General features: G+C 31.8%; 7 protein-coding genes and 1 long non-coding RNA gene across 18 annotated transcripts; 5 read left to right on the forward strand and 3 right to left on the reverse strand.

The window, feature by feature from the left end:
• Positions 1–233: 233 nt before the first annotated feature.
• LOC142237629 (uncharacterized) lies at positions 234–664 on the forward strand. The gene is made up of 2 exons (XR_012722529.1): positions 234–394; positions 462–664. It is a non-coding gene; the product is annotated as an uncharacterized LOC142237629 (long non-coding RNA).
• A 2365-nt stretch (positions 665–3029) lies between these two features.
• LOC142220291 (uncharacterized) lies at positions 3030–5160 on the forward strand. Of its 6 annotated transcripts, XM_075289338.1 has the most exons (5): positions 3032–3698; positions 3783–3878; positions 3933–4019; positions 4360–4463; positions 4524–5160. In XM_075289338.1, exons 1-4 carry the CDS (start codon positions 3284–3286, stop codon positions 4362–4364), a joined length of 603 nt encoding a protein of 200 aa, XP_075145453.1. In that variant the 5' UTR covers positions 3032–3283; the 3' UTR covers positions 4365–4463; positions 4524–5160. The 6 variants fall into 6 exon arrangements, with proteins under 6 accessions (XP_075145450.1, XP_075145453.1, XP_075145454.1 ...); XM_075289335.1 differs by having other exon boundaries at positions 3030–3698; positions 3933–4463; XM_075289339.1 differs by having other exon boundaries at positions 3032–3214; positions 3355–3698; positions 3783–4463.
• A 2101-nt stretch (positions 5161–7261) lies between these two features.
• Positions 7262–11351, reverse strand: LOC142220293 (phospholipid phosphatase 4). 5 transcript variants are annotated; one of them, XM_075289340.1, is made up of 5 exons: positions 11228–11316; positions 10794–10942; positions 9258–9841; positions 8129–8547; positions 7262–8061 (listed from the first exon to the last, which is right to left on the reverse strand). In XM_075289340.1, exons 2-5 carry the CDS (start codon positions 10863–10865, stop codon positions 7577–7579), a joined length of 1560 nt encoding a protein of 519 aa, XP_075145455.1. In that variant the 5' UTR covers positions 10866–10942; positions 11228–11316; the 3' UTR covers positions 7262–7576. The 5 variants fall into 5 exon arrangements, with proteins under 5 accessions (XP_075145455.1, XP_075145457.1, XP_075145456.1 ...); XM_075289342.1 differs by having other exon boundaries at positions 10794–10867; positions 11228–11300; XM_075289341.1 differs by lacking the exon at positions 11228–11316 and adding an exon at positions 11010–11151.
• Positions 11352–12335: 984 nt separating this feature from the next.
• On the forward strand, positions 12336–13243 carry LOC142220295 (vacuolar ATPase assembly protein VMA22). The gene is made up of 2 exons (XM_075289348.1): positions 12336–12517; positions 12819–13243. Exons 1-2 carry the CDS (start codon positions 12409–12411, stop codon positions 13190–13192), a joined length of 483 nt encoding a protein of 160 aa, XP_075145463.1. The 5' UTR covers positions 12336–12408; the 3' UTR covers positions 13193–13243.
• LOC142220294 (oxaloacetate tautomerase FAHD1, mitochondrial) lies at positions 13244–14510 on the reverse strand. 2 transcript variants are annotated; one of them, XM_075289346.1, is made up of 4 exons: positions 14356–14510; positions 14017–14131; positions 13855–13951; positions 13244–13782 (listed from the first exon to the last, which is right to left on the reverse strand). In XM_075289346.1, coding segments are annotated over exons 1-4 (705 nt in total). In that variant the 5' UTR covers positions 14357–14510; the 3' UTR covers positions 13244–13290. The 2 variants fall into 2 exon arrangements, with proteins under 2 accessions (XP_075145461.1, XP_075145462.1); XM_075289347.1 differs by lacking the exon at positions 14356–14510 and adding an exon at positions 14224–14348.
• A 723-nt stretch (positions 14511–15233) lies between these two features.
• Positions 15234–16429, reverse strand: LOC142220296 (uncharacterized). Its single transcript, XM_075289349.1, has one exon. The coding sequence runs from the start codon at positions 16326–16328 to the stop codon at positions 15384–15386; it is 945 nt and encodes a 314-aa protein (XP_075145464.1). The 5' UTR covers positions 16329–16429; the 3' UTR covers positions 15234–15383.
• A 720-nt stretch (positions 16430–17149) lies between these two features.
• MED17 (mediator complex subunit 17) lies at positions 17150–19603 on the forward strand. The gene is made up of 4 exons (XM_075289350.1): positions 17150–17376; positions 17438–18778; positions 18846–19269; positions 19331–19603. The coding sequence occupies exons 1-4, from the start codon at positions 17282–17284 to the stop codon at positions 19412–19414; spliced, it is 1944 nt and encodes a 647-aa protein (XP_075145465.1). The 5' UTR covers positions 17150–17281; the 3' UTR covers positions 19415–19603.
• Positions 19604–23928: 4325 nt separating this feature from the next.
• On the forward strand, positions 23929–26589 carry LOC142237634 (uncharacterized). Its single transcript, XM_075309015.1, has 2 exons — positions 23929–24878; positions 26157–26589. The coding sequence occupies exons 1-2, from the start codon at positions 24378–24380 to the stop codon at positions 26328–26330; spliced, it is 675 nt and encodes a 224-aa protein (XP_075165130.1). The 5' UTR covers positions 23929–24377; the 3' UTR covers positions 26331–26589.

Consider the following 26589-nt stretch of genomic DNA (forward strand, 5'->3'; position numbering starts at 1 on the left):
GTCTTAAAATTAATTTTAGTAATCAAAAGACCGTTGGAATATAAATAAAATATCCCACGGAAATTTGGATGATGATGCTTAAAAATGTTAAAGTACCACATGTTGGTACTTTAACATTTTTAAGCATCATCCCTGCCAGCATTTCAAAGTTCCATTTCATCTTCATCGCTACCACAGACTCGTAAATGTCACTACAACCATCCTACTGTGATGGGGGGCAGCATATCATAAAGTACAAAATGTACTTCATACATGTATTTTGCCATCACTACTTTTACAAAAGCCATTTTATTTTCTGTGAAACGCCAAGCGCAACCAGCTTGTTATATTTTATTTAAATAAAAACGAAAATAAAGTTCTGAAAACATAGATTTTACGCTTAAAATTGTGAAAGGTATATTGGTGAACAATTTTTGATTTTCCAAATGGAATAAAGTGATTGTTTTTCAAATATTTTACAGACACGCTGCCTCCATCGAATAAAAACACTGGCTGATAGACGCTGCAACATGTAACTCGCTACTTGTAACTCTACCTCATCATTAATGCAAAAAATTATGTTAAATGTGATGCGATAGTGGTATAAATGTTATATTTTTAAGAATTTGTAAATAATTAATCAAATTATTAAATATCTAAACAAACGTGTTTTACTCGACCACAATGATTCTTTTACCACTATCTTAAAATGTGCTTTTTCTGATTGTTTGGAGGGTCTCTTATTGGCGTCGTTCTTAATTGATCTATGAAGGCACCTAATAATTGCACTCATGCGAAACCTTTTTGTAGTAACTTGGCGTGGTACAACTTCTCAATAGTGACGGCGCTTTTCCGACGAGTTTTTGATATCGTATATGATTGTTTTCAACGTACTGGGGATTCTCAGAAGCGCCCCCAAATTCAAAAAATGTTGGCAGGGATCATCCAAATTTCCGTGGAATATTTTATTTATATTCCAACGGTCTTTTGATTACTAAAATTAATTTTAAGACCTGTAGTGCGATTCTAACATCCAAGCTATTCGGTAAACGTTTTAAACTATCCATCGAACAAAAACATAAAACGACATCGTAAACTAAAAAAAAAACAATTTTCTTAATATAAAGAGAACCTTTTTTAAAAACTAATTTATGAGACTTTTATTTATACAAGTCTCATATTTACAAAACTATAAAACATTTGGCTGAAATTCTGGCTTCTAGGGTCATATTAGTAGATATCGGGCGAAAGATATATGGGAGCTATATCTAAAACTGATTATGATTGATTTCTGTTTCAAGCTGTTGTTGTTGTAGTGATGGCAAAATACTTTCATGTACATTTCATACTTTTTCATGCGCTTCCCCCATAACAGTTGGCGATTGTTGCAGTGTCACTTACGAGTCTGTGGTAGCGATGAGGATGAAATGGAACTTTGAAATGCTGGCAGGGGTTTTAATAAGATAGCGATATGAAATTACTTTCAAATTTATTTTGTTTTAATTTTTTTGGGTTCTTTTCTTTAAAAATTTGAATTGCTACCATTTCTTTGTCATTTTTTTAGATGTGTTCCTATATTCATAACAGTCAGATTTTCAACTGAAATATTGCAAATTAAGGTTTTTAGTGTGAAGGGCCTATAATCGAGAGCCATACAAACATTGTACAATAAGTCCCAGGTAGTTGCAGTATTACAAAAAAAAAAAAACAAAAGCAACAGAATTCAAGTATATCCAAATGTCAGTTTTGTTTATAATTTTAATGTTAGTAAACAAAAGATATTAAATATTTTCAATTTGTTTTGTTTACATTTTAATGTTAGTTATCAATAGTAACCTAAGTAACCAATAGTTACCTATGTAACCAGTGGTAACCAGACATGTTTTTGACAATAATAACCTCCCTGCCAACATTTTTGGAATTTGAAGACACTTCTGAGAATCTCCACCACGTCGAAAACAATCGTATACGATATCAAAAACTCGTCGGAAAAGCGCCGTCACTATTGAGAAGTTGTACCACGCAAAAGTTACTACAAAAAGGTTTCGCATGAGTGCAATTATTAGGTGCCTTTATAGATCAATTTAGAACGACGCCAATAAGGGACCCTCCAAACAATCAGGAAAAGTGCATTTTAAGATAGTTGTAAAAGAATCATTGTGGTCGAGTAAAACACGTTTGTTTAGATATTTATTAATTTGTGTAAACATTTACAAATTCTTAAAAATATAACATTTATACCACTATCACGCTACATTTTAAATAATTTTTGGCATTAATGATGATGTTGAGTTACAAGTAGCGAGTTACATGTTGCAGCGTCTATCAACTTGTGTTTTTATTTGATGGAAGCAGCATGTCTGTAAAATATCTGAAAAACAATCACTTTATTCCATTTGGAAAATCAAAAATTGTTCACCAATATACCTTTCGCAATTTTAAGCGTATAATCTATGTTTTCAGAACTTTATTTTCGTTTTTATTTAATTAAAATATAACAAGCTGGTTGCGCTTGGCGTTTCACAAAAAATAAAATCGTAGTAGGGATGGCTAAATACTTTCATGTACTTTTTGATGTACCTTTTCATGATGGTTGAAGTGACATTTACGAGTCTGTGGTAACGATGAGGATGAAATGGAACTTTGAAATGCTGGCAGGGCTATGGCATGTAAAACGTAACCAATAGAATCTACGTAACCAATAGTAACCTATGTAACCAAGAGTTACCTCTGTAACCAATACTAACCATACATATTTTTGACAATAGTAACCTATGGAGTGTAAAATGTGACAAATAGTAACAAGACATGTTTTTGACAGTTGGATGTACTTAGCTGTGAACAGCTGACTGTGATGTAGTCCCTTTAGTAGTTTTGTCTGCATACAAATGTTTGAATTCAAGTTGAATTTAATCAAATTTATAAATCGACTGATTGGAATGCCGTCAATTATTTTTTCACCGGCTCTTTCATTCAGAAAGATACGCCGGTACAATAAAAGCGCTCCAATCACACAACTTACGCCCCATAACACGTCTCACTGAAGACAATCATCGGCCCTAGGTGTCGTCGATAGACGTATTCGCGATCCGGTGAGGGGGACGATGGAACGCTTTTGAATTAGGTGTTTGTAATAAAGCAAACGTTTACAATGTTCACGTAATTTCCGTGGCTTTGAGCACAAATTGGTTTTAAAAACAGACAAATTAGAAGTTAGTTGTACAAAAAAGACAAGGTAAAGTAAAAAGAACACAAGAAATTACTTCGAGTTACTACTGTTTTGCATCTGTTTGATTTCGCAACTATGGAAATATCACAATTGGACTTTGATGTGTCATCACATGGATTTACCACTGGCGACAAGATAATAAAAAGGAATGGCGAACAGAGGAAACCAACCAGAAAACCCGACCCAAAGGTTTACAATAGAAATGCAGTAAATGCTAGAGAAAATCGTCGAAAAAAGAAACTATATTTGGAAACACTCGAAAGACAACTTTTGGAAGCACGTATGACCAATGAAAAACTGGGTAAAGCATTAAAGCGCCAAATAGCAATTTCGCGCCAACTGGAACAACAAAAGAAATATTACCAAAATATAATAGCGAACCAAACTGAAATATCTAGCCTTTTGTCTATATTGAGTAACAAAGATGCCCACATACCATCGGAAGCAACAAACTCTTTTGTTTCCGACTCAAAAGATAACAATGATAATGGTACGGTAACAGAACTTAACAACGCGAATGATTCAATAGATAATTCATCGTTCTATTTTTGCTTGAATAACAATTTTCACACAGATTTTGACGAATGCGGTTGCTTTGAAAGCTGTTCCAGTTTAAACAACATTTGGGGTGAAACCCCTCACTCAGGAGATGAAACACAAAAAGGACAAGGTATTCTGGAAGATCATTGCTATAATGCATTTTCTGATATTCAATCATCTCCAGAACGCTCGGCACGATCAATAGACCTAAGCTGGGATGATGATATTGGAGCTGTTTCCTCATATGGCAATTGTCTTCACAAAACTCTTGGTAAGGATTGGTTAGAAGATTATTGTCCGACTTGTCAACTCAGTACAAGTCCAAGCCCACCCCTTCAACTATTTAGTGAAGAATCAATATCATAAATGTACGCTTTTATTTGAAAATACCTACTGTTTGTTAGATTTTTATTTTGAATTCAAAATATCTGAGAAGGAAGATTATAGATTTTAAGCACATAACTTTCCATTGAAAATTGTTATATACATTCATACATTTAATAGATAAGGAAATAAATAAGAAGTTCACGAGTAGGGGTTATATTTAGAGCAATCCTCCTTGAAAAAACTATTACGAAATTATGTTTTAAACAATATTTTCGACATTTCAGTATAAATGCTTCATTTGGATGCTTCTTGAGACAACCGGCAGCGCGTTGGGCTGTTTCAGTCAAAACTGCATATATTTCAAATCCAGATGGTGTTTGTGCTCAAGGTGATGAAAGAAGCAAATTACTTTAATATTGACACTGATATTTTTATTGAATCTTTGCAGCACCAGAATCAAATGCCGATTTAAATGGCCATCATAGGCCCATGTGCATTGCGAAAGAAGCTCTATTTTAGCTAAGAGAATTGTAATACATGGGAGCAGCGATCGTGTTGAAATTACCCAAGCAACCTATTGTGTATGCGAAAATTTAAATTTTTTATTTCAGTTTTTTTTTTTTTTCAAAACAAAACTAATGCAAAATTTTAATTTATCAATTATGGCAACGGATGGGAACCAATAACATATTATGTATAAATATGTACAATTTATATAGTTTATGGTATATGATTTAGATCTAAATCTTCGTTGAAATAATTAACGAAAGGAGAAAAAAGATCTAAACATATTAATTTCACCTATCTCGTTCATAACACTTTCCCTCAGATGTATTGCAATTCTCTTTTCAAATCTATTTGAGAATTAAAACGAAGCTCACTGGCTCAATAACATTTTTATATCATCGTGATCCATTGTAAGTATATGGGGGAGGTATTATGCTCTAATATAACTCTTACTACAAAACTTAAAAACTATATATAGTATGTTAAAAGAAAATTATATTACAATATATATAATAATTTTGTAATACATTGAATACATTTATTAACTAAATAATAATGCATCTATTGAATATACAAAATATGTGATGTGAAATTATTGATTAGCGGAGGAGTTCAAAACGATAGCTGTTTTACAAAGCAAATATACCATTACGCGTGCCATATCCGTTCTTAATGGGTATTTGCGTTTAAATTGCTTAGTTGTGGTTTACATTTTATTGAGATTATTTATTTCTGCCAGCATAGCTTACGACACTTCTGAGCCATAGGTTGCCTAGGGGGTTTCGCGCATATTGTGATATGCCATTCGAACCTACCAAAATGTGGAGAAAAATTTACTAAAAAAAAACTACCAAACAAAAAAAAACTAAAAAAATTATCAAAATTTTATTACTATTTTTTTTGTCAAATTTTTATTTCTATAGAAAATTTGTCAAAATTTTATTTCTATAGAAAATTTGCTCTAAATTTTATTTCTATAGAAAATTTTGTCAAAATTTTATTTCTATAAAAAATTTTGTAAAAATTTTATTTCTGTAGAAAATTTTGTAAAAATTTTATTTCTATAGAAAATTTTGTCAAAATTTTATTTCTATAGAAAATTTTGTCAAAATTTTATTTCTATAGAAAATTTTGTCAAAATTTTATTTCTATAGAAAATTTTGTCAACATTTTATTTCTATAGAAAATTTTGTCAAAATTTTATTTCTATAGAAAATTTTGTCAAAATTTTATTTCTATAGCAAATTTTGTCAAAATTTTATTTCTATAGAAAATTTTGTCAAAATTTTATTTCTATAGAAAATTTTGTCAACATTTTATTTCTATAGAAAATTTGCTCGAAATTTTATTTCTATAGAAAATTTGCTCGAAATTTTATTTCTATTGAAAATTTGCTCGAAATTTTATTTCTATAGAAAATTTTGTCAAAATTTTATTTCTATAGAAAATTTTGTCAAAATTTTATTTCTATAGAAAATTTTGTTTAAATTTTGTTTCTATAGAAAATGTTGTCAAATGTTTATTTCTATAGAAAATTTTGTCAAAATTTTATTTCTATAGAAAATGTTATTTCTACAGAAAATTTTGTCAAAATTTTATTTCTATAGAAAATTTTGTCAAAATTTTATTTCTATAGAAAATTTGCTCTAAATTTTATTTCTATAGAAAATTTTGTCAAAATTTTATTTCTATAGAAAATTTTGTCAAAATTTTATTCTATAGAAAATTTTGTCAAAATTTTATTTCTATAGAAAATTTTGTCAAAATTTTATTTCTACAGAAAATTTGCTCGAAGTTTTATTTCTATAGAAAATTTGCTCGAAATTTTATTTCTATAAAAAATTTTGTCAAAATTTTATTTCTATAGAAAATTTTGTCAAAATTTTATTTCTATAGAAAATTTTGTCAAAATTTTATTTCTATAGAAAATTTTGTCAAAATTTTATTTCTATAGAAAATTTTGTCAAAATTTTATTTCTATAGAAAATTTTGTCAAAATTTTATTTCTATAGAAAATTTTGTCAAAATTTTATTTCTATAGAAAATTTTGTCAAAATTTTATTTCTACAGAAAATTTGCTCGAAGTTTTATTTCTATAGAAAATTTGCTCGAAATTTTATTTCTATAAAAAATTTTGTCAAAATTTTATTTCTATAGAAAATTTTGTCAAAATTTTATTTCTATAGAAAATTTTGTCAAAATTTTATTTCTATAGAAAATTTTGTCAAAATTTTATTTCTATAGAAAATTTTGTCAAAATTTTATTTCTATAGAAAATTTTGTCAAAATTTTATTTCTATAGAAAATTTTGTCAAAATTTTATTTCTATAGAAAATTTTGTCAAAATTTGATTTCTATAGAAAATTTTGTCAAAACTTTATTGCTATAAAAAATTTTGTCAAAAGTTTATTTCTATAGAAAATTTTGTCAAAATTGTATTTCTATAGAAAATTTTGTTAAAATTTTATTTCCAGAGAAAATGTTTTCAACATTTTATTTCTATAGGAAATTTACGAAGTACATTTTAGATGGAAAGGAATATTTTGCATAATCTACCAAAACATCAAGAATTCTAACTATCTGCAAACAGCAAAAAATCTACCATTTTTGGTAGAATTCTACCAAAAGTGGCTGGCAACCATGTTAGCAATTAGTGATGTGTTCACTCAATCGTCTTCCTTTAAGACCAATCATTATGGCATTTGTTAATTATTTAACAAATATTTTTTTATTTAGTGTTTGTTTAAAATGTAGGTTTGCATCTATTTATTGTGGATATATCTATAAAATCGAATATAAACAAAACATCGCTATACAGAACTTCTTAAAATGTACATTTTAAATTAATATTTTCAAACTAAAAAATAAGTTAATACTCTCTACATACAATATTAGAAGGTAATGTGAAAAGTACTTAAAACTAAAAAACCGAAACAAAAGTGGAAAGCACAGCTCTATGCACATCTCTAAAAAAAACTTAAGGACATATTATGTTCAAAACCATTTATTGTCTGTCTTCTGTTCATTGATTAAAGGTCTTTTCTCTGTCTCATTAGCAAAACCATTTTGTCCAGGTTCTTCAGACAAAAGAGCATCTCCACGTTCTTCGGTAGGTAGACGCTTATACGAAAGTAAACGCCTTCTAGTGTGACGTGATGCCATTACTTCTGGTTCCTTTATTTTTCTACTGTGTCCACTGCGCGAAGTAGAATATGGTCTATGACAATTTGTAGAGAATATTGATGGATAATATTGCCTATAAACATAGTAGGATACAAATAGGCCAATGATGCTGCCCACTGTAACATCTTCCCAGTGGTGGTGATAATCACAAGTTCGGCTGATGGCGACCAATGCAGCCAAAATTAAAGGTGCAATAGATATAAACAAACGCCAGGTACGACCTCGTCCCCGATAATTAAAGGCATGCAGTTTAGCACCTACATAGTAAGTAATGAAACCAAAACCGGCAAAGGCAACTAAAAGGAAGATATACATTTCTTAAGAATATTCGACTATGCATTAAAAACTTATATGGGAACTTACATGAGGAATGACCGCTGGGAAAACTTTTGCGTCCTTCATTTATAGCATTTATACTACCGGTACAATTAAACAAATCAATCATATTATCCATACCGGTAGCATTGTTTGATAGATGCATAACACCATCGGGAAAACAGCGATAGAAAAAATCGGGACGTGGTCGACCCACAGTTATTTTCAAGAGGCTTGTGGCCAATCCATTTAGTCCTAGTATCAATGTCCAAGTCCATGATGCGGCAAAGAAGTCCTTTCTGTCTTTTGTTAAGGCAAAGTGCACGAGGCTTACCAAAAATGGACCAATTATAACGGATACCAATAACGAAATTGGAGAAACGATGTCTTTTGTTCGAGGATTTTTATACATCCACATTTCTTCCATGTGTATAATACGTTTGAATGCTGTTTGCGTCTCCATTTTACTAAAAAATAAAATGGAGAGTATTTATTAAAATTTTTAATTTGTAATGAAATATATGTTGAGAAATAACAGTATACAGGGTAGCAGACACGAAGAAGTTATGATACTGATAGCGTTGCCAAAAAGAAACGTCCAAAATATTGCAATAATGGTTTGTCGGCGAAAGGGTCGAATTCGATGACCCCCAGTGGCAATCAAATTGCTAAGGATCTGATAATATTCTGGAGAAGAATGCACCATATTTATTTATGGGTTGTCGAATGGCCACCTGAAGTAATTTTATATCTCAAGAGATGGTTTGGGTAACTGGGCCGTGGACCTCCAATAGTTTTCATCGATAGCATGAAATAATTGCGACTTATAATCGAAAAAATTTAAGGATCGGTTCGAGACCTTAGACGAACAAAAAGAGTAGGAACTCATGTTCCGCTTCTCATTTGGTCCATGCAGTGACTGCCGAATTTACCAGATGCCAACCCTATTAACTTTTTGAGAATTTCCATTTGGGTTATTATAATGAAGAACGTCAGTATGAATGCGCTGTAGAAGGCCATTGTATGGGTATGTATCATAACGTAACGAGCAAAAGTAAATGAGAAAATAAATTCTGCTTCCAATATGGTATTTTCAAATGGTAATACTTCGTATCAGCTACCTAGTTGCCTCTTTCAAAATTAGCCTGGTTAAATGTCAATACTATTTCATACACACCTGAAAACAACCACCAATAGTACTCTTATAGCTATATCAATTAAATCACTGATATGTTGAGAATTTTCACCAAATATGGTACAACAATCGGCTACTCCATCATCTTCACCTGACTTATTTTTATATCTATGGTGGCTATATTGTAGGCCATTACCTATGCTTCTGCGGGTAGGTTTTCTTTTATCTACGGTCATATTCATAAGATTTTCATCTTCTTCTTGACTACTATCGCTGCTAGAATATTTATGCAATTGTTTTTCAGCCGAACTTTCACTATAACTTCTCCTCGTTGTTGTTGTTGTTGCTGACGAACGTTTCGTATAAAAACGTCCCGGTGATTGACGTGTCGACATTGTGTTTTTTATCTTTTCCGAATTATTAGTCGCTGGAGCGTGATGGGGACGGAGACTGCTGGTCGACTTCTTGGGAGGATAGGTATCGTAATTACTGCTTTTGGATTGCCTCTGTTGTTGCTGTTGTACGTTAAAAAGACGACGAGAATTTTCATTGACAATGGATGAGCCGCTAAACATTGTACGACGGCCCAGTAAAGATTCAACAGGGGTATCACTTAACGGCGAAAGCTATAAGTAAAAACTAAATCATATTATTTACTAGGAAGTATACTGTAATAATTTTGTGATTATGATTAGATAAGATGAGATTGAAATTGAATGAGTTGATTTTTTGTGACAAACATACAGATAGAATCGTTATGTACATAAAAGAAACTATGATCTCTTTTCAATAGCTGTATATTTGTACAGTGATATGCACATTTGCCTAATTGTAACTTTTTAACGTGTCGGTGAATATCTGGTTCATTCAGATATAATTTATTTAGAGAATTAGTTTTGGGGATTTATAAATAAAAAATTAGTAGCACGTCAGGAGGAAAGTCTTGTCGGTATGCGAACGAAATTTTCGCAAAATATGGTATGTTGGCATTATCGCCCGAAAATATTAATTTTTTCATTTTAAAACAAAATAAACTTTTTCAATTCTTGCTTTGGACCATTCCGATCAGCACGATGTATCAGGCTCACTTATCTTTCATAACAACATATCTTTCATAAACAACACATTTTGGTTGCTATTGCTAATGGAAAGAATAATTTTATTATAAGGAACTCGTAACTTTTACGAAAACATCAGAATCTTTATTTTTTTTTTCTATACTACCTTTTAAAGTTTGATGACCTGTATGTACTAAGAACGCTCGAAATCTATCTGATGTTAATTAATATCATTTGATCTAGCCCTCCATATAAGCAAAACAAAAGTAAAAGTGTAATCTGTATAATTTATGCAAATCAAATTTTGTAATTTAACATGTTCTGGCTTTTGGAGTAGTCAAAAACAATAGCCAAGAATTTAGCATGAAGTAAAACCAGTCTTTTACGATCAAAACGATACCACAAACATGCATTATATTAATTCTAAACAATGTTTAATGGGAATATAGATTTTTTTAGTATGTGGTAATATGAAGTTAGATGTCGCGTAGACGTATTCTCTATTATTATGTTGACTTGCCTCCTCATTCTCATCATCATAAGTTGTTTTATGACGTCGCCATCGTATATTATTATATGTAATCTCAGACATCACTTGGAGTATGTAGTATATAGGAGAAAAAAATTTTAAAATGCTAGTTAACTATCCACGTGCAGACGGAAAAATGGCTAGAAAAATACATTGAATGAATTCATTCGCTGATATCTTTGATTATTTGCAACTACATTCACATACATCCAACCACCGATTGTGTGATTAGCTTTCACTTCAATAACTATAAATTGCAAATCTTCAAGTATCTAATAGTACTTGCTCATGATGATGTATGTTTTATTAATTATTAAACTGTATTTGCTCACTGATTCCCATGTTTTCCATATTTTTGTTTGCACAGTTTTTGTGGCTTTGCGGGATTTATTTTTTTACTTTACGTTTATCAACAATTTACTTACATTTTTGAAGACGAGTCTCTTGTTTTAATTGTTCGTCCCCTCACCGAAGAAATACTAACATTTGTCACAGGCAAACAAAAATAAACAAAACACCCCTTCGGCAATAAAGGTATTGTCAAATATGATCAGCTGATTAAACGTTCACCATAGGGAGGTTAGTAAAATGTCGTGCGATGACCACAATGTGGCTAAATACATCATATGCAAGAAGTCGTTACGATAATGCCGTCCAGACTATAAGTTTATGCGTCCTCAGATTATAAGCTTTTCCGGAAGAAATGTCTGTGTTTGTAAAAAATCTTACAGGGTGTACAATTAATAAGCGCATGCGCTTATTCACCATAGGGAGGTTAGTAAAATGTCGTGCGATGACCACAATGTGGCTAAATACATCATATGCAAGAAGTCGTTACGATAATGCCGTCCAGACTATAAGTTTATGCGTCCTCAGATTATAAGCTTTTCCGGAAGAAATGTCTGTGTTTGTAAAAAATCTTACAGGGTATCCAATTAATAAGCGCATGGACTGAATGGCAAAATTCATTGGCGAACTTATTGCTGGCATGCAGCATGCAGAATATTTACAAGAGCTGTGACATTAAGCTCTGCGCTTCAATTGTACCAAGCTGAACGATTCAAACAAATTAACAGCGTATGACCAAAAATCTTGTTTGGTACTTATTTAATGCGCCGTTCAGACTATAAGTTTATCCGGACGGAATGTCTAGGTTTGAAAAGAATCTTCCAATGTGGCCAATCGATACGAATTGTCGACGATGACTAAATAATCGACATATGTGTTATCACATTAACAAGTTGCAGTATCGATTAAGCCGCCAGACTTAACTTATAGTGTGGCCAATATTTGGGATATGTTCAACACGTGCACTGTCGTCCGGATAAACTTATAGTCTGGACGGCGCATAAGACAATATTTGAAATAGCTGTATACTTGACGAAATTTTCGTTAGAACGATGTTATCGACTGTTTATAGATAAATATTTGAAAATGTGTCGAATTCATATATATTTCAAGTGTGGTTATTTATTAAATTTGTGTTGTCAAAACCAGCTGAAATTTCATTATGATTTGTGCATATCTCAGCCCTTTTATTTGTCATATGACTTGATTTGACATTAGGAAATTGTACACAGCGTATATTTATATACATTTATTTAAAATGCCCACAGAAATCAGTGTAATCAATAATTTATTGGATTCTTTGTATCTTGAGTTGCTAAATTTGATTGAGCAACACACAGAATGTCGTGTAAACATTGAGCGTTCAAGTAAGTTCCTGGATAATTCTTAACAAGGAATATTTATTTGCTTTACGAAATGCTACCCCGAATAAAAATCTACAAAAGATTCAATAGGTCAAGCTATTAGATGCTATGAATGAAAAAACATCAAATTGATATATTGTTATATATTTTACCTAATTTGCAATAATGATTAGTCAAGCTTTGTTGGCTTCCCTTATATATGTGCGTTCTTGTAAAATGCCACAGATATAGAGATTACGATCGTAAAGTGAAAATAAATTGTCCTATGAACCAATAGGTGTCTCTAATACACTTTTTCTTTTAGATAATTCCGGCCAGTTGCTGTTAGCAAAGACACGCTATATCCAAGGATCACACGCTATCACCCTAGCTCAAATACCTACAGAAAATAGTGAAGATTTTAAAGCTCTTTGCTATGTGGAAATCGATAAGACCGAAACTAAAGTGTCAGGAGAGGACAAACACTTAGTAAGACACAAGGTGGACAAAGCTGAGGGATATGTCGAGCCAATGCATTGGTTTTCAGCTCTTCCTCCAATGACCTTAAGAAATGCTGCGATCCATTTTAAAAAATCCGTCGAATTGGTGGTTGAAGCTGCTAATATTCAAAATGAAATATTGGCCATAATGAACAGAATAGATCGCTTAAAATTAGCCAAGAAACAAGTTGTACACTAAGGCCATAGATTTAGTTTAAATTTAAAATAAAGTATTCATTAAATAAATGAATTAGTATTGCTGAGTAATCCTTTTATTCCACTTTTACATATTTTAGTTTACATTTCATTTTTACAATTGAATTTCATATTAATCAAATCTCCAATACCGCATTCGATAACATCACCATGTTTTACAGGTAAGGAGTTTTTGGGTGTACCAGTTAATATTATGTCATTAGGCTCCAATGTCATATATTTAGAGCAATAAGATACCAAATCGGCCACATTGAAAATTAAATCGGCGGTATTTCCCTCTTGAACCGGCTTGCCATTCACTTTTAGCCATAGCTTTAGGTTATGAGGATCACCAATTTCTTTGGGACTTAACAGACGTGAAACGGGAGTAGAAGTGTCAAATCCTTTTCCCATTGACCAAGGCAGACCATTCTTACGAGCTTCGCCTAAATCGCATTGGGCGGTCATATCAAGGGCTAAACAATAACCTCCAACATATGAAAAAGCTTCGGCGGTGGAAACATTTTTACAATGTTTGCCTATAACAACGCCCAATTCCACTTCGTGGGCCACTTTTGTAAAGACTTTGGGAATCTAGAAGTTCAATAAGATGATATGTATTCATGAGACAACTATGCCTGCCTACTCATTGCAGATTAAACATACAACAATATCTTTTCCTTCTTCAATCAAAGAAGTAGAGGGTTTCAGAAAAACTACAGGGGACTTTGGAACTGGGGCATTCCTTTCTCTTACAATGTCCCTGAAATAGGAGAATGTATGTGCGTAATTAAACAAATAATAAATTTTTTAACATAGTATACCCACATATAATTTAAAGCAGCTCCAAGGATTTTTTTGCTATTACGAGCAAATAATTGCAGATCACTACCCGATGACATATTTCGTTTTATAAGGAAACCCGAAAACTTTGGAAAATTCACTAAAAACAACAATAGTTACAAAGTATTATGGGAATATTAAAGTAAAAAAAAAATAATATTTATGAATGTGAATAAATGTATGAATAATTACGATCGATATTTCTTTCTTGGTTCTTCTAAGGGTCGTTTCAAAGTGAAAAAATACATGATGGTCTTGGTCGATTTGTTATCAGTAGTAAAGAATTCTATTAGTAGCACACGCAACCAATTGAGTAGCGCTCACTTTTTATGATGATACGCTGGAAATTCTCTCGTAATTTAATAATAGACAATAGAAGCTTATACTTTCCGTTTGACCCCCACTGATCGCTTATTCAATATATGATTTCCGACCAAATATTGTTACCATCAGCTGATGCGAGAGCCAATGTTCTGTCACAAAAAAAAAAATCCCAGCTGAGAAATATTTTACACCATTTCAAAACATGACACCCTACCCCAACCATAACGAAAAAAATTGCCTTCGGTACATATTTGCCACTGTGAGGTATTAAAATGTATAGGAGAGAGATATGAAGCAATTTGGTAAAAACCAAAAATTTGGGTGGGAAGAGCTAATATTTTGCACATTTAAGGAAAAACGTGTGGATTTCATTGTGCAAAATTTCAATGAGATCGGTTAGCATAGCCAATTATCCTGTGTTTGGAGCTTCACCACTACCCCACAATGGGACTGCGGCCGGTTTTAATGACTACAGATATGTCCCACACTGTATAGTGCGAAGCTTAGTCTCGATTATAAAATGGACGTTACACATGTATGTAAGACAAGAGTGCGTCATTGCCTAGAGAGGATTAACTGTACCTATCTATGCAGATCTTAAAATATGCTATTACCGGCAAATTCTCTTGCCTTATTTGTCTTTATGTACGCTGAAGAAGTCAACACTGGACATAAGAGAGCCCACAAATGCTTTGTCTGGAAACGCGGGTATTCTGAGAAGTTTCGTATTTTCGTATACGAATATTAACATTTCAAATAGATTGACTGTGCATTCAAGTCAGTACGTGCAAATCGATGTTTACACGTTTTATGTGTCAACAAAAGTTTTTTTTTGCAGATCAACTTTCTATAACAAATATATTAAAATACATGTACCATTTTGATTCGAAAGCTTTATTTTTATCCTAAAATACAATTTTCTTAGAAAAATTCCATATAATTGTCCTGAATAGATTTTCTAATTTAAAGTTTGGTAGTCGAATTTGTGTCCAAAAGAACTCACCAAAATTACTTAAATATTCAATCCATTAACCATTCATCATAGCTTGTAGAAGCAATTGCTTTTCCTTTTCTTTTTTCTTCACAACATCCAAACTACGTTGTCTCCAAGTACTTTTACGTAATTTAATGGGGCGGCTACCGACATAGCGCCCATCCATTTCCTTCATTGCCTTTATAAAATCTTGAGGCTCACGGAAGCTGACAAAACCAAATCCCTTACTTTTGCCAGTACGCTTGTCGCGAATAACTCGAGCCCTTTGAAACGAGGGATATTTGTTAAAGGTTCGTGTCAATACCTCATCGTTGACATCATTTCCCAAATCACCGCAAAATATTCGGAAATCATCATCTGGCCAATCGGCCAATGATGTGTCCTCCCATACTTGACCGCCTGCAATGCGTACAGTTTTGCGATCTTTTTTCTTCTTTTCCGTGACCTGGAACGATTGAAGAGCCGATGAAGCTTTTGCCGCTTTAATAGCCTCCTCCGCTATTGGGTTAGGACCAGATTTCTCTGCTTTCAACTTTTTTAGTTTTTGTGTTACATCAAATTGTATGGCGTTAATGTCGATGGGTGCTGGCACCGTAGGAACACTAACCGACTGTCGGCTAACATAAAGTTTTGGAGCACTCGAAAGAACTACGGGAGTTGTTACAGCTGGTACGGGTGCTGCCGATTTGGTTATTTGTGTTGGTACAAACGTGGGCATAAACGCTGGTGGGGGTATTGGTGGTGCAGGGACTGAAGATATCCTAGGTGGCGCTACAACTGCGGGAGCTGTTGTTGCAGTAGTTATACTTGTAGGAAGTTGCGCCTGCTGTATTTTCTGTTGGTTGTAAGTGTTTGCCGCTATTATTGGTCTGACTTGATTGGGAACAAATAGGTTCCTAGTATTCGTTGTAGCAGGTTTAGATATTTCCGCTTCAAAACGTGACAACTCATCTTCGATGTTTTTTCTTTTAGATCCCATTGTGGAAATAGATTACATTAATAATTTAATAGTTCACTATTGACGAATGGCAAGAATTACCCAAATCTAAACAGCCAATTGTCATTTATGTTAGTGACATCTCTAATTTGTTGTTTAACCGGTTTTGAACCGGATCCAATCAAAAGTGTGGATAATAACAATTCTTAACAGTGATGGTAAAACTGTACAACGTACCTTCAAGTTGCAATTACTCAAATGGATGTTTTTCACATTGAGTCGTAAATTAAAAAATTTCGCTAAAATTTACTAAAGGTGGGTATAAAGTTCGTGTTTTAAAATCAAAATTTGTTCGGTTATGTACCTCTTGCGAAAATTCCTGTTGCATGCCAATAATACAGTTTTGCTATACATTTGTTATGGGAGCAAAATGTAAACAATCGATAACAAAGCGTCACGAAATTTTCATTAGCAAGTATGGTATGCATTTCTTATGGGTAGTGGAAATTTCATTAGAAGTACATACCAGCCTTTAGGAGAAATAATAATATTGTATGTCCTGTATTTCCAATGGGAGAAAAATGCAACAATCTTAAATATAGACATTTGTTTTTTTATGTATCTATATATTTAATCTCTGTATGGTTGTGAAATTTAGTGCAATGTTTTAGATTTAAGGTTTTTGTTGTTTTGAATAAAATAGTCAAGTAAATGGTGTACGGGGAGTAGGTTTAAATTTAACATGCATATCAAAACTGTAATATCGCATAGATACTGATTATTCCGAATAAGCGTACCGAGCCTCAGTACCGAAATTTCTCATCACTTATATACACGTTCTATTGTGAATGAAAACTTTTAAATACACATCATGGTGATTGATTAAAGCGAAGCATTCGATCAATGGAAAATAGTTGCTCGGTATTTTATTTATTTTAATTTTTGTGTTCATATTCGCAAAAGTTTATTTAAATCTGGTGAGAATATAGAGCACAATGAATTTCACAAATTCTGTGAATGTTTCTGTGGAAACCACCTGTGAGAGTAAAATCCAAGAGATAGCTTATGATGGTACAGAAATATATGAAACGTAAGTATGCCACACCAAATAGCAACCGGCACTGCTTTTCTACAATGGTAATTTATTTTAGGCCACCAACATTATCGGAAACATTAACCAAATGTGCAGCACGTATAGATTTTAGTAAGACCTCCCTGGAGGATTTAAAAAAAGAAGAAAAGGCCGCTGGAGATGAACCTGATAAGGATGCACAATTTCAACCAAGTTTATGGCCTTGGGACTCTGTAAGAAATAAACTTAACGATGCTCTCACAGAGGTGTGTGTTCTCTCGGATGTGTTGGCAATTGCAAAAGACAAACGGTATTTGGTGTTGGATCCTGTTCAAGATCCCGATGGTGATGAGACTAAACCCATAGTACAGGTGTACAGCCGTAAGAAGGCCTTGAACCAAGCAGCTCAGATTTTATTAAGTGGAGCTGAACGTCTAAAAAATACCCATACAGAGCAAAGAAATCGCAATGTTTCTGATTTTCACATTGAATTACTGCGGCTCAGACAAAACTGGCGTTTAAAGAAAAATAATAATGCCATTATTGGAGACTTAAGCTATAGAACGGCAGGTTCCAAATATGGTATGAGTGGTACTTTTGAAGTTACTAAAGCGGAAGATATCGTTGAAGATGATGCTGCGGCATCCACCTCATCAACAACGTCCGGTGCCAACAATGGTTTACAAAATCCCTCTCCCAAAAACAATTCTTCACTGAGAGTCATAGTTCCCGCAGAGCTACAGGGAGTTGCATACTTTAAGGTAATAACACAAAAGGATCAAGAAGACCTCTGTACGGCGACAGTGAATTTAATGGGTCATGGCCCAAATACAACACAACAGGGTGGGGTTTGGCAAAAAACCATAGAGGATGCCCAAAATGTTCTTTTCTGCAAGGAGCTATTCAGCCAATTGGCCAGGGAGGCAATTCAGTTACAGGCCCCAATACCTCATGTTGTGATAGGCAATCAAATACGGGCTACACTTTTGCCTGGCATACAACTGATCATCTCCTTGTGTCATTCAACCTCGGTAGATAGCAGTCAACCAACGCCGGTAAACGACCATGATCACGATCATGTTTTGGAGCACTCATTACATCAACTTTTAAGAGAGGTGCACCACAAAAATTCTCATCATCCATTCCCGCATCCCGCTAGTGGTCCTTTGGGCCCCAGTAAGAAAAGAATGTTGGCTGGTCCAATGGCAGCTGATCGTCAGAGTTTAGTAGAAATGACAAAGTCGCAAACAATTTTGGAACAAATTATAGCCCAGGCACAGCATATATTTATGAGAAAACGTACACAATATGTATTGGATACTTTGGCACGGGATGTTAAAGATCCACAGATTGTTTCACATTGGAATGCAATGACCAGTCCCACAATGTCTTGTGTTAAAATTAACATTGTTACGCATGGGTATGGGGAAACAAAGATGACTAGGTCGAATCTAAGATATAATGCCATGTTTCTTTATTTCTTTCAGATATGATACAATTAACCGTACATCTTTGGTAATTCATGTTCGCGAGAGGTCTTTGAAGGCTATTTGCCGGGACGGTCGAGTTATGCACTTGTCATATGAACCTCAAGAATTACGTGATTTGATTCTATGTCAAATAAACTCCCATCAAATATCATGCCTTCTTAATCTAGCCCGATGTATGGCATGGCAAGTTCTTTCGAATAGTAATCATTTGGGTATAGGAAAAGTTGAACCTCTGGGAAACGCTAGTTCCTGCCTATTATCATCTCCTAACAGTGATCGGATGATAGCGGTACAAATACGTTGCACACAATCACAGATGGATGTAAAAGTGTATATAGCGAAAAGTCCTCGACAAGAATTCTTTCCAAATCCCTTGGTGCCAGAGAAATTTTGGGAAAATTTAGGGGGACATTTCAAGGAGGTAAGACGTTGCTATAGTTGTACTTATTGATCCCTAAACTAACGAATTGTCTTTTTCACAGGTACGCTTTGAAAAAATTGAAGGCAAAAGTTTTCTCAATAAAATGGAATTTTTAATGGCTTCACTGAATAGTAATTCGGCATAATATAATCGATTTCAATTTGTAATTAAAAGTATATTCTGTTCTGTGGAAGTGAAAACCTGAAATGCTTTTCTATAGAAATAGAATTCACAATGGTATCTATAGAAAACAAAGTGACAACATAATTTTAGAAATATGTTTAAAAATAAAATTAAAAAAAGTGAAAATATCTTCTTCGAGTGTTAACTGTGAGGGATTTTTTTAAGTTTTTTTGCTAACTTTTATGTACTTATATTAACGATATAACGATAAAGAGGAAAACCTTTTTACGATTATCCACTATATAATTTTACAGCCTGTTTCGGTATGTCGAACGAGCTCTATCGATAGACTGAAATGGAAACAAACAGCTGAATTTATAAACAAAAATCAGCTGTTTCTATGTATTTTAGTCGATCGATAGAGCTCGTTCGACATACAGATACAGGCTGTTACTGCATCATAGATAGGAACCTATAGCCACCCTAGCTAAAATTGTCTAGATACGCTAATAGTAAGTCTATCAATCGCGTTATTGGTCAACGATCTATCAATCGTTAGGGCATACACAGATACACTACTGATGTTGTTTCTGACACCTGGCCCAATATCTTATGGACACTTGACCAAAAGTCCATCTATAATTTTTCGTCAAAAATTTAAGCTGAATTTTCGAAATAAAGTCGAAGCTCTCTTTAACGAATATCCTATTTAGCGAAATTCCAATTTAACCCATGTCCAAATTCCTAGCATTGAGTATTCTAAATAACGAAGGGTTGAGCAAAATTTACGTTCGATTTAACGAAAACGCTTTTAATCTCAACACAATTAACAACAAAAAATCAGCAATATTTGAGAATGGTTTGGTTGGGAGAATGGTTTAAGTCCTTCGGAAATATCCACAAAGTACGGCATTCCCAAGATATTTAGAACCCATCAAATGTTTGGAAACACATATTCAATGGCCAGGTAAAAATAGGTTAGATAGAGTAGTAGCTTCGCTACGGGAAATAGATCTACCCCAGTACCGGTATAGGACTACTCCCTGGTATGAATGACTAGAAACAAATTATGTAATTCATCTAAGAAGTTAGAGCACACATTCAACCTAACCTAACCTAGATATACAAATTCAACACTTTTTAAGGATTATTTAAAGTACTACAGAGGATTTATTTAGGCTAAGTGCCTCTGTAGTACTTAAATTTTGCCAAATGTGTATGAATTTTTTTCTCATATGTTAATAAAAACTACGATTTTCAATAAAAGTTAATTTTTAATATTCCAATTCGATTTAACGAATTTTTCTAAGTAACGAATGGGCCAGACAATATATCGTTCGTAAAACCGAGCTTCGACTGTATTGAAATTTCATTTCATTTATTTCTCACAGTAAAATTCGTCCTCCCATGATTTTACAATTGGCCTCATATCGGCCTTTCATGATTTTTTAAATCGACTCTTGATCTTATCCAAAATCGGGTTATTGGCCTTCATTATCGTACCGAAAATTTTCTTTATAATTCTCCAAGTCCATCGAAAGTCGATTTTTTAGTGATCGCTGATTTTTAGTAAATATTACCTTTTCCACCATAAGGCGAGAACTATGTTCGTTTTTTCCACTAACACAAAAATAAGAAGTGCAAAAATATATGTGACGACGATCATATTTTTGATCAAATCTTGTCCAATTATGGACCTAAGTTTATATAACAAATATATATTTATGATATAGTTCAAGCGAAATAGTATGGTACTAGTGGGTGGATAATAATAACCGGCTTTTGTATGATAAATCCTTATACCAAAAGGCACATGAAAAAAGTTAGACTCGAAACAGCTGCGCTGGCACGATCGTGCCAATTTCCAAACATTTTTCTCTGTCCAAAAAAGTTTCGCTAACTTCCAAATCTATCTTGTTTGCTTAACCAAGTAAGAGACAAGGATGGCCACCTAAAATAATTTCCATCTCTAGATGGATGGCCGATACCCATTCAATTTCTTCGAATTAAAATAAATGCGGCTTACTTTAGGAAAAGCATTTTGAAAGCTGATTTGGTCGAAACAGTGGTTTTTTGGTATGTGTTCAAATTTGCCAAAAGATATAAATGGCACTCAAGCCACCAAAGAAATTTGTAAATTGTACCGAGTCGATGTAGCACAAATATGGTTCGCTCGTTTCGTTCTGGAAATTTCGATGTATAAAGTTTACCTCACCCTGGTTGTTCCATAGTCTTTTTTTTTAATAATTTTCATAATCTTTTATCCAAAAACTTACCCAGCCTATTTAAAAAAAAAAAATTCCGTCCGTTGTATGTATGCTCTTGACCTGCGAAATACTTGATATGTTAAAAAATATTAAATATTTTTTAAATCCCAACAGATGGTTTGTAACCATACTATATATGCTCATGGGTTTGATATTTGTTTCTATTACACATTACTTCATCAAGAAAGCATGAAATATATTTACCTTGGCGAATTCATACACAGGTGTTTTCATACGTATGAGAGGGATAAAGAATGAAACCACCCTTAAAATTCACATAGAATATACGAACTAACTCCATAATATCTTCATAACAAAAAACAATAATTTTCGTCAACGATGAATTAAAGTCACCTTTCATCAACGATTGAGGCAGGAATTATTTGAAAAAGAATATCTGTCGAACAATGAATACATGGACAGGCACACGGATTGACATCAATGGCTTGTTCGGCTCAGTAGCACGGTTGCAACTCGTGCCAAAAATATTCTACCAAAATTTTTAGAAAATTTATTTTTTTACTAAAACATCTACTAAAAAATTCTATTTTGAAGTTTTTGATCAAAATGTTTTGGGTAGACGAAATAAATAAATAAATAAAAAAAAATATGTTTTTTCTTCGAAAGAAATGTTTCAATCATTTTATTTTAAAAGTTTATTTAAGTTAATACTTTTACAAAAAGGAGAATCTCACACGAAATTAAAACTTTTCCAAATATAGAATTTATAGAAAATTTTGTCAACATTTCATTTCTATAGAAAATTTTGTCAAAATTTTATTTCTATAGAGAATTTTGTCAAAATTTTATTTCTATAGAAAATTTTTGCAAAATTTTATTTCTATAGAAAATTTTTGCAAAATTTTATTTCTATAGAAAATTTTGTCAAAATTTTATTTATATAGAAAATTTTGTCAACATTTTATTCCTATAGAAAATTATGTCAAAATTTTATTTCTACACTCATAGAAAAAAGTCTGCTAAAAACAGCAGTCGATGTCTGCTGTTATATTTTTGTACTTCAGGGCCTAATGAACAACAATTTATACAAATTTTTAGGTTATAAAATTTTCATATTAATTAAGAACCAAAAGTAGTTTTTGGTATATTTTTGCTCTGTAATATACTTACAAGCTCCTAAATACGATCAGCAAACATTTTGTTTGCTGTTATGCCTCAATTCGATAAATATTCAGATTTTTGGTCAAATACTATAGATATTCATAAATTATTGTGTTAATTCTGTTAGAATAGCTCCTATGTTGACATTTTGCCAAAATAAAACAGGTTTTAGTGTAATCGAGCTTAAAAAATAGCAGGAAATGTTTGCTATTTCAGCAAACAGTGACTGCTGTCCCTTTTTCAGCAGACTTTCTGCTGGTTTAGCAGACTTTACTGCTGTCCCTACTAACAAATTCCTTTGGGTGTATAGAAAATTTTGTCAAAATTTTATTTCTATAGAAAATTTTGTCAAAATTTTATTTCTATAGAAAATTTTGTCAAAATTTTATTTCTATAGAAAATTTTGTCAAAATTTTATTTCTATAGAAAATTTTGTCAAAATTTTATTTCTATAGAAAATTTTGTCAAAATTTTATTTCTATAGAAAATTCTTGCAAAATTTTATTTCTATAGAAAATTTTTGCATAATTTTATTTCTATAGAAAATTTTTGCAAAATTTTATTTCTATATAAAAATTATGTCAAAATTTTATTTCTATGTAAAATTTTGTTAAAATTTTATTTCTATGGAAAATTTTGTCAAAATTTTATTTCTATAGAAAATCTGGTCAAAATTTTATTTCTATTTGTCAAAATTTTGTAAAAATTTGAAAACATTTTATTTCTATAGAAAATTTTGTCAAAATTTTATTTCTATAGAAAATTTTCGGAAAATTTTATATTTATAGAAAATATTGTCAAAATTGTATTTCTATGGAAAATTTTGTCAAAATTTTATTTCTATAGAAAATTTTGTCAATATTGTATTTCTATGGAAAATTTTGTCAAAATTTTATTTCTATAGAAAATTTTGTAAAAATTTTATTTCTATAGAAAATTTTGTCAAAATTTTATTTCTATAGAGAATTTTGTCAAAATTTTATTTCTATAGAAAAAATAAATAATATTAAATATTTTTCAAGCTAAACTATTATACAGTTTGAATGTCACCAACTTAGTGAGTTACTGTATATACCACCTCATCATAGGATAGCTAACACAAAAAGCAAAGCAAACAGCTGTCCAAACTAACCAGAAAATTGCTAGAAATAGAATTTAGTAAGTGTAACTAACAACCAAGCTAGACAGGACAAAAAGTGTACTTCTAAGAAGAAGAGTTAAAAAATAATTGGAAAAATCTGTAAAGATATATAGGGATATTTCAAATACCCAAACAGTGATAATAAAAAATTATATTTATTGAAATATAAAACAATAATAATAAAATTAAATAAGTACAATTCTAACAAACTATAGATTCCAGTCCAAAAAAAGAAGAAAAAAATCAATAATCAGGCGAGAAAATAAAAGCGGCCGGAAAATTCATACTTTGTTAAAAAAAATCTTGAATTGACATCAAACCTATAACCAGCTACTAATCCTATTATTTGTCTGTTCGATTCGTTAGAATTTTTAATTCAACATAAATGTTATCAAAGACCCTAAAACTGCATTCGCTATCGATATCCTTCCTCTTATATAGTATCTTAAGACATAATGTCCAACGATGAAATTAATTTGCCGGCGACGACATCGATTGGAGGTAAATCCAGAACCGGGCTAAGACTTTCAAATCGGGTTTCTTTTAGTGAGACCATAAATAAATCTTTGCCGCCACATGAAAATGATTATGAAGGTGTGGGTGGAGAAGGAGTAGGACGAGTTTCCTCATCATCAGCCTCGGCCAGAACAATTTCTTCATCGACATCTACATTGCCACCGTCATCGTTATTGCCATTGAAACGTAATACACCCATACTTTTCTCCACCAATAGAGGCCTACACATGAGAATGACCTCTTTAGTAGTCAACCAAAGTAGCAACATTAACAACAACAACACCAGTAATCCAGCGTCAACTAAAACTTCTAGAGAAGGAAGGGCAGGACCAAAAAACGGAAGTAGAGCTGGTAGTAGCATGAACAGAAGCAGGACTCTACTAACAACTCCATCTACAAGTATAAATTACACTATAACATTTTGTGATTTAGAAAGATGGGTTAGTAATTTCTCTTTGTGTGTGTGTGTGTGTACGCATTTGCTGGAGTTTTTCATGTCCGCTTTTTTTTTGTTTTGTTTTATTCGTGTCATAATTATTTTTTATGTCATATGAAGTCTCATAGTATCCTCCCCACTCTTCGAATTCCTTTTTGGTGATAATTATTGGTCATAGTACTGACCAATTACTTAGTTTGTCTCTAATTTACTTAGAGAGCCCGATAACTACACCGAAAAAAATTAAAAAATAATTAGTTAAAAAAATATCAAAATTTTATTTTTATAGGAAATTTTCGCAACATTTTATTTCTATAGAATATTTTGTCAAAATTTTATTTCTAATGAAAATTTTTGCAAAATTTTATTTCTATAGAAAATATTTGCAAAACTTTATTTTTATAGAACATTATTGCAAAATTGTATTTCTATATAAAACTTTGTCGAAATTTTATTTCTATAGAAAATTTTGCCAAAATTGTATTTCTATATAAAACATAGTCAAAATTTTATTTCTATAGAAAATGTTTGCAAAATTTTATTTCTAGAGAAAATTTTGTCAAAATTTTATTTCTATAGAAAATTTTCTTCAAAATTTTATTTCTATAGAAAATTGTGTCAACATTGTATTACTATAGAAATTTTTTGCAAAATTTTATTTCTATTGAAAATTTTTGCAAAATTTTATTTCTTTAGAATTTTTTATCAAGATTTTATTTCTGTAGAAAATTTTTTGCAAAATTTTATTTCTATAGAAAATTTTTGCGAAATTTTATTTCTATAGAAAATATTTGCAAAACTTTATTTTAATAGAACATTATTGCAAAATTGTATTTCTACATAAAACTTTGTCAAAATTTTATTTCTATAGAAAATTTTTGCAAAATTTTATTTCTATATAAAACTTTGTCAAAATTTTATTTCTATAGAAAATTTTTGCAAAATTTTATTTCTAGAGAAAATTTTGTCAACATTTTATTTCTATAGAATTTTTTTTCAAAATTTTATTTCTATAGAAAATTGTGTCAAAATTGTATTACTATAGAAATTTTTTGCAAAATTTTATTTCTAGAAAATTTTGCCAAAATAAATTCTTTACAAGCAGTCACTGTTTGATGAAAGCTCGATTACACTAAAACCAGACAAGATTTGGCTTTTCTTAATTCTTGAAATTATATTTTCCGCTTCTACTTCATAATGACGTTTAAATTAATTCTATCCTAAGTTTTTTAATATTTTTTATTACAAAACAAAAAAAATATTTATTTCCTTTTTATTACAGAGTACAAATCGCGCGAATACCGTAAGTTTGGAGGACACCTTTACAATTGCACGACCAGCTGTTGTACCCCATTCAGCTGCATCCGGTTCATTGGCATCGAACAGTCTACGTTTCTTGCCGCAAAAAACCAATTCGATACGTTTTAAGGGTTATGCTCGATTCGATATTGAATGATAATCATATGCGCATATCCAGCCTTATCATAGATTGTGGTGATCTAGTTTTTATATCATCATCATCGCCATTAACCTCTTCCAAAACCAAGTTATTGTTAAAATTTCTTAATGAATGTATTTAATGTATTTTTAATTTGCATTCTTATTCTTATCTCAAAATTTAGAAATGTGGTATTTTTCTAAAAAAAAAAAAAAAAATATTTACTCCCTATGAACATTTGTAAATATATTTCTAAATAAAATATGTTTTTATAAAT

Source organism: Haematobia irritans, chromosome 1, assembly GCF_050003625.1.
Source record: "Haematobia irritans isolate KBUSLIRL chromosome 1, ASM5000362v1, whole genome shotgun sequence".
NCBI lineage: Eukaryota > Metazoa > Arthropoda > Insecta > Diptera > Muscidae > Haematobia > Haematobia irritans.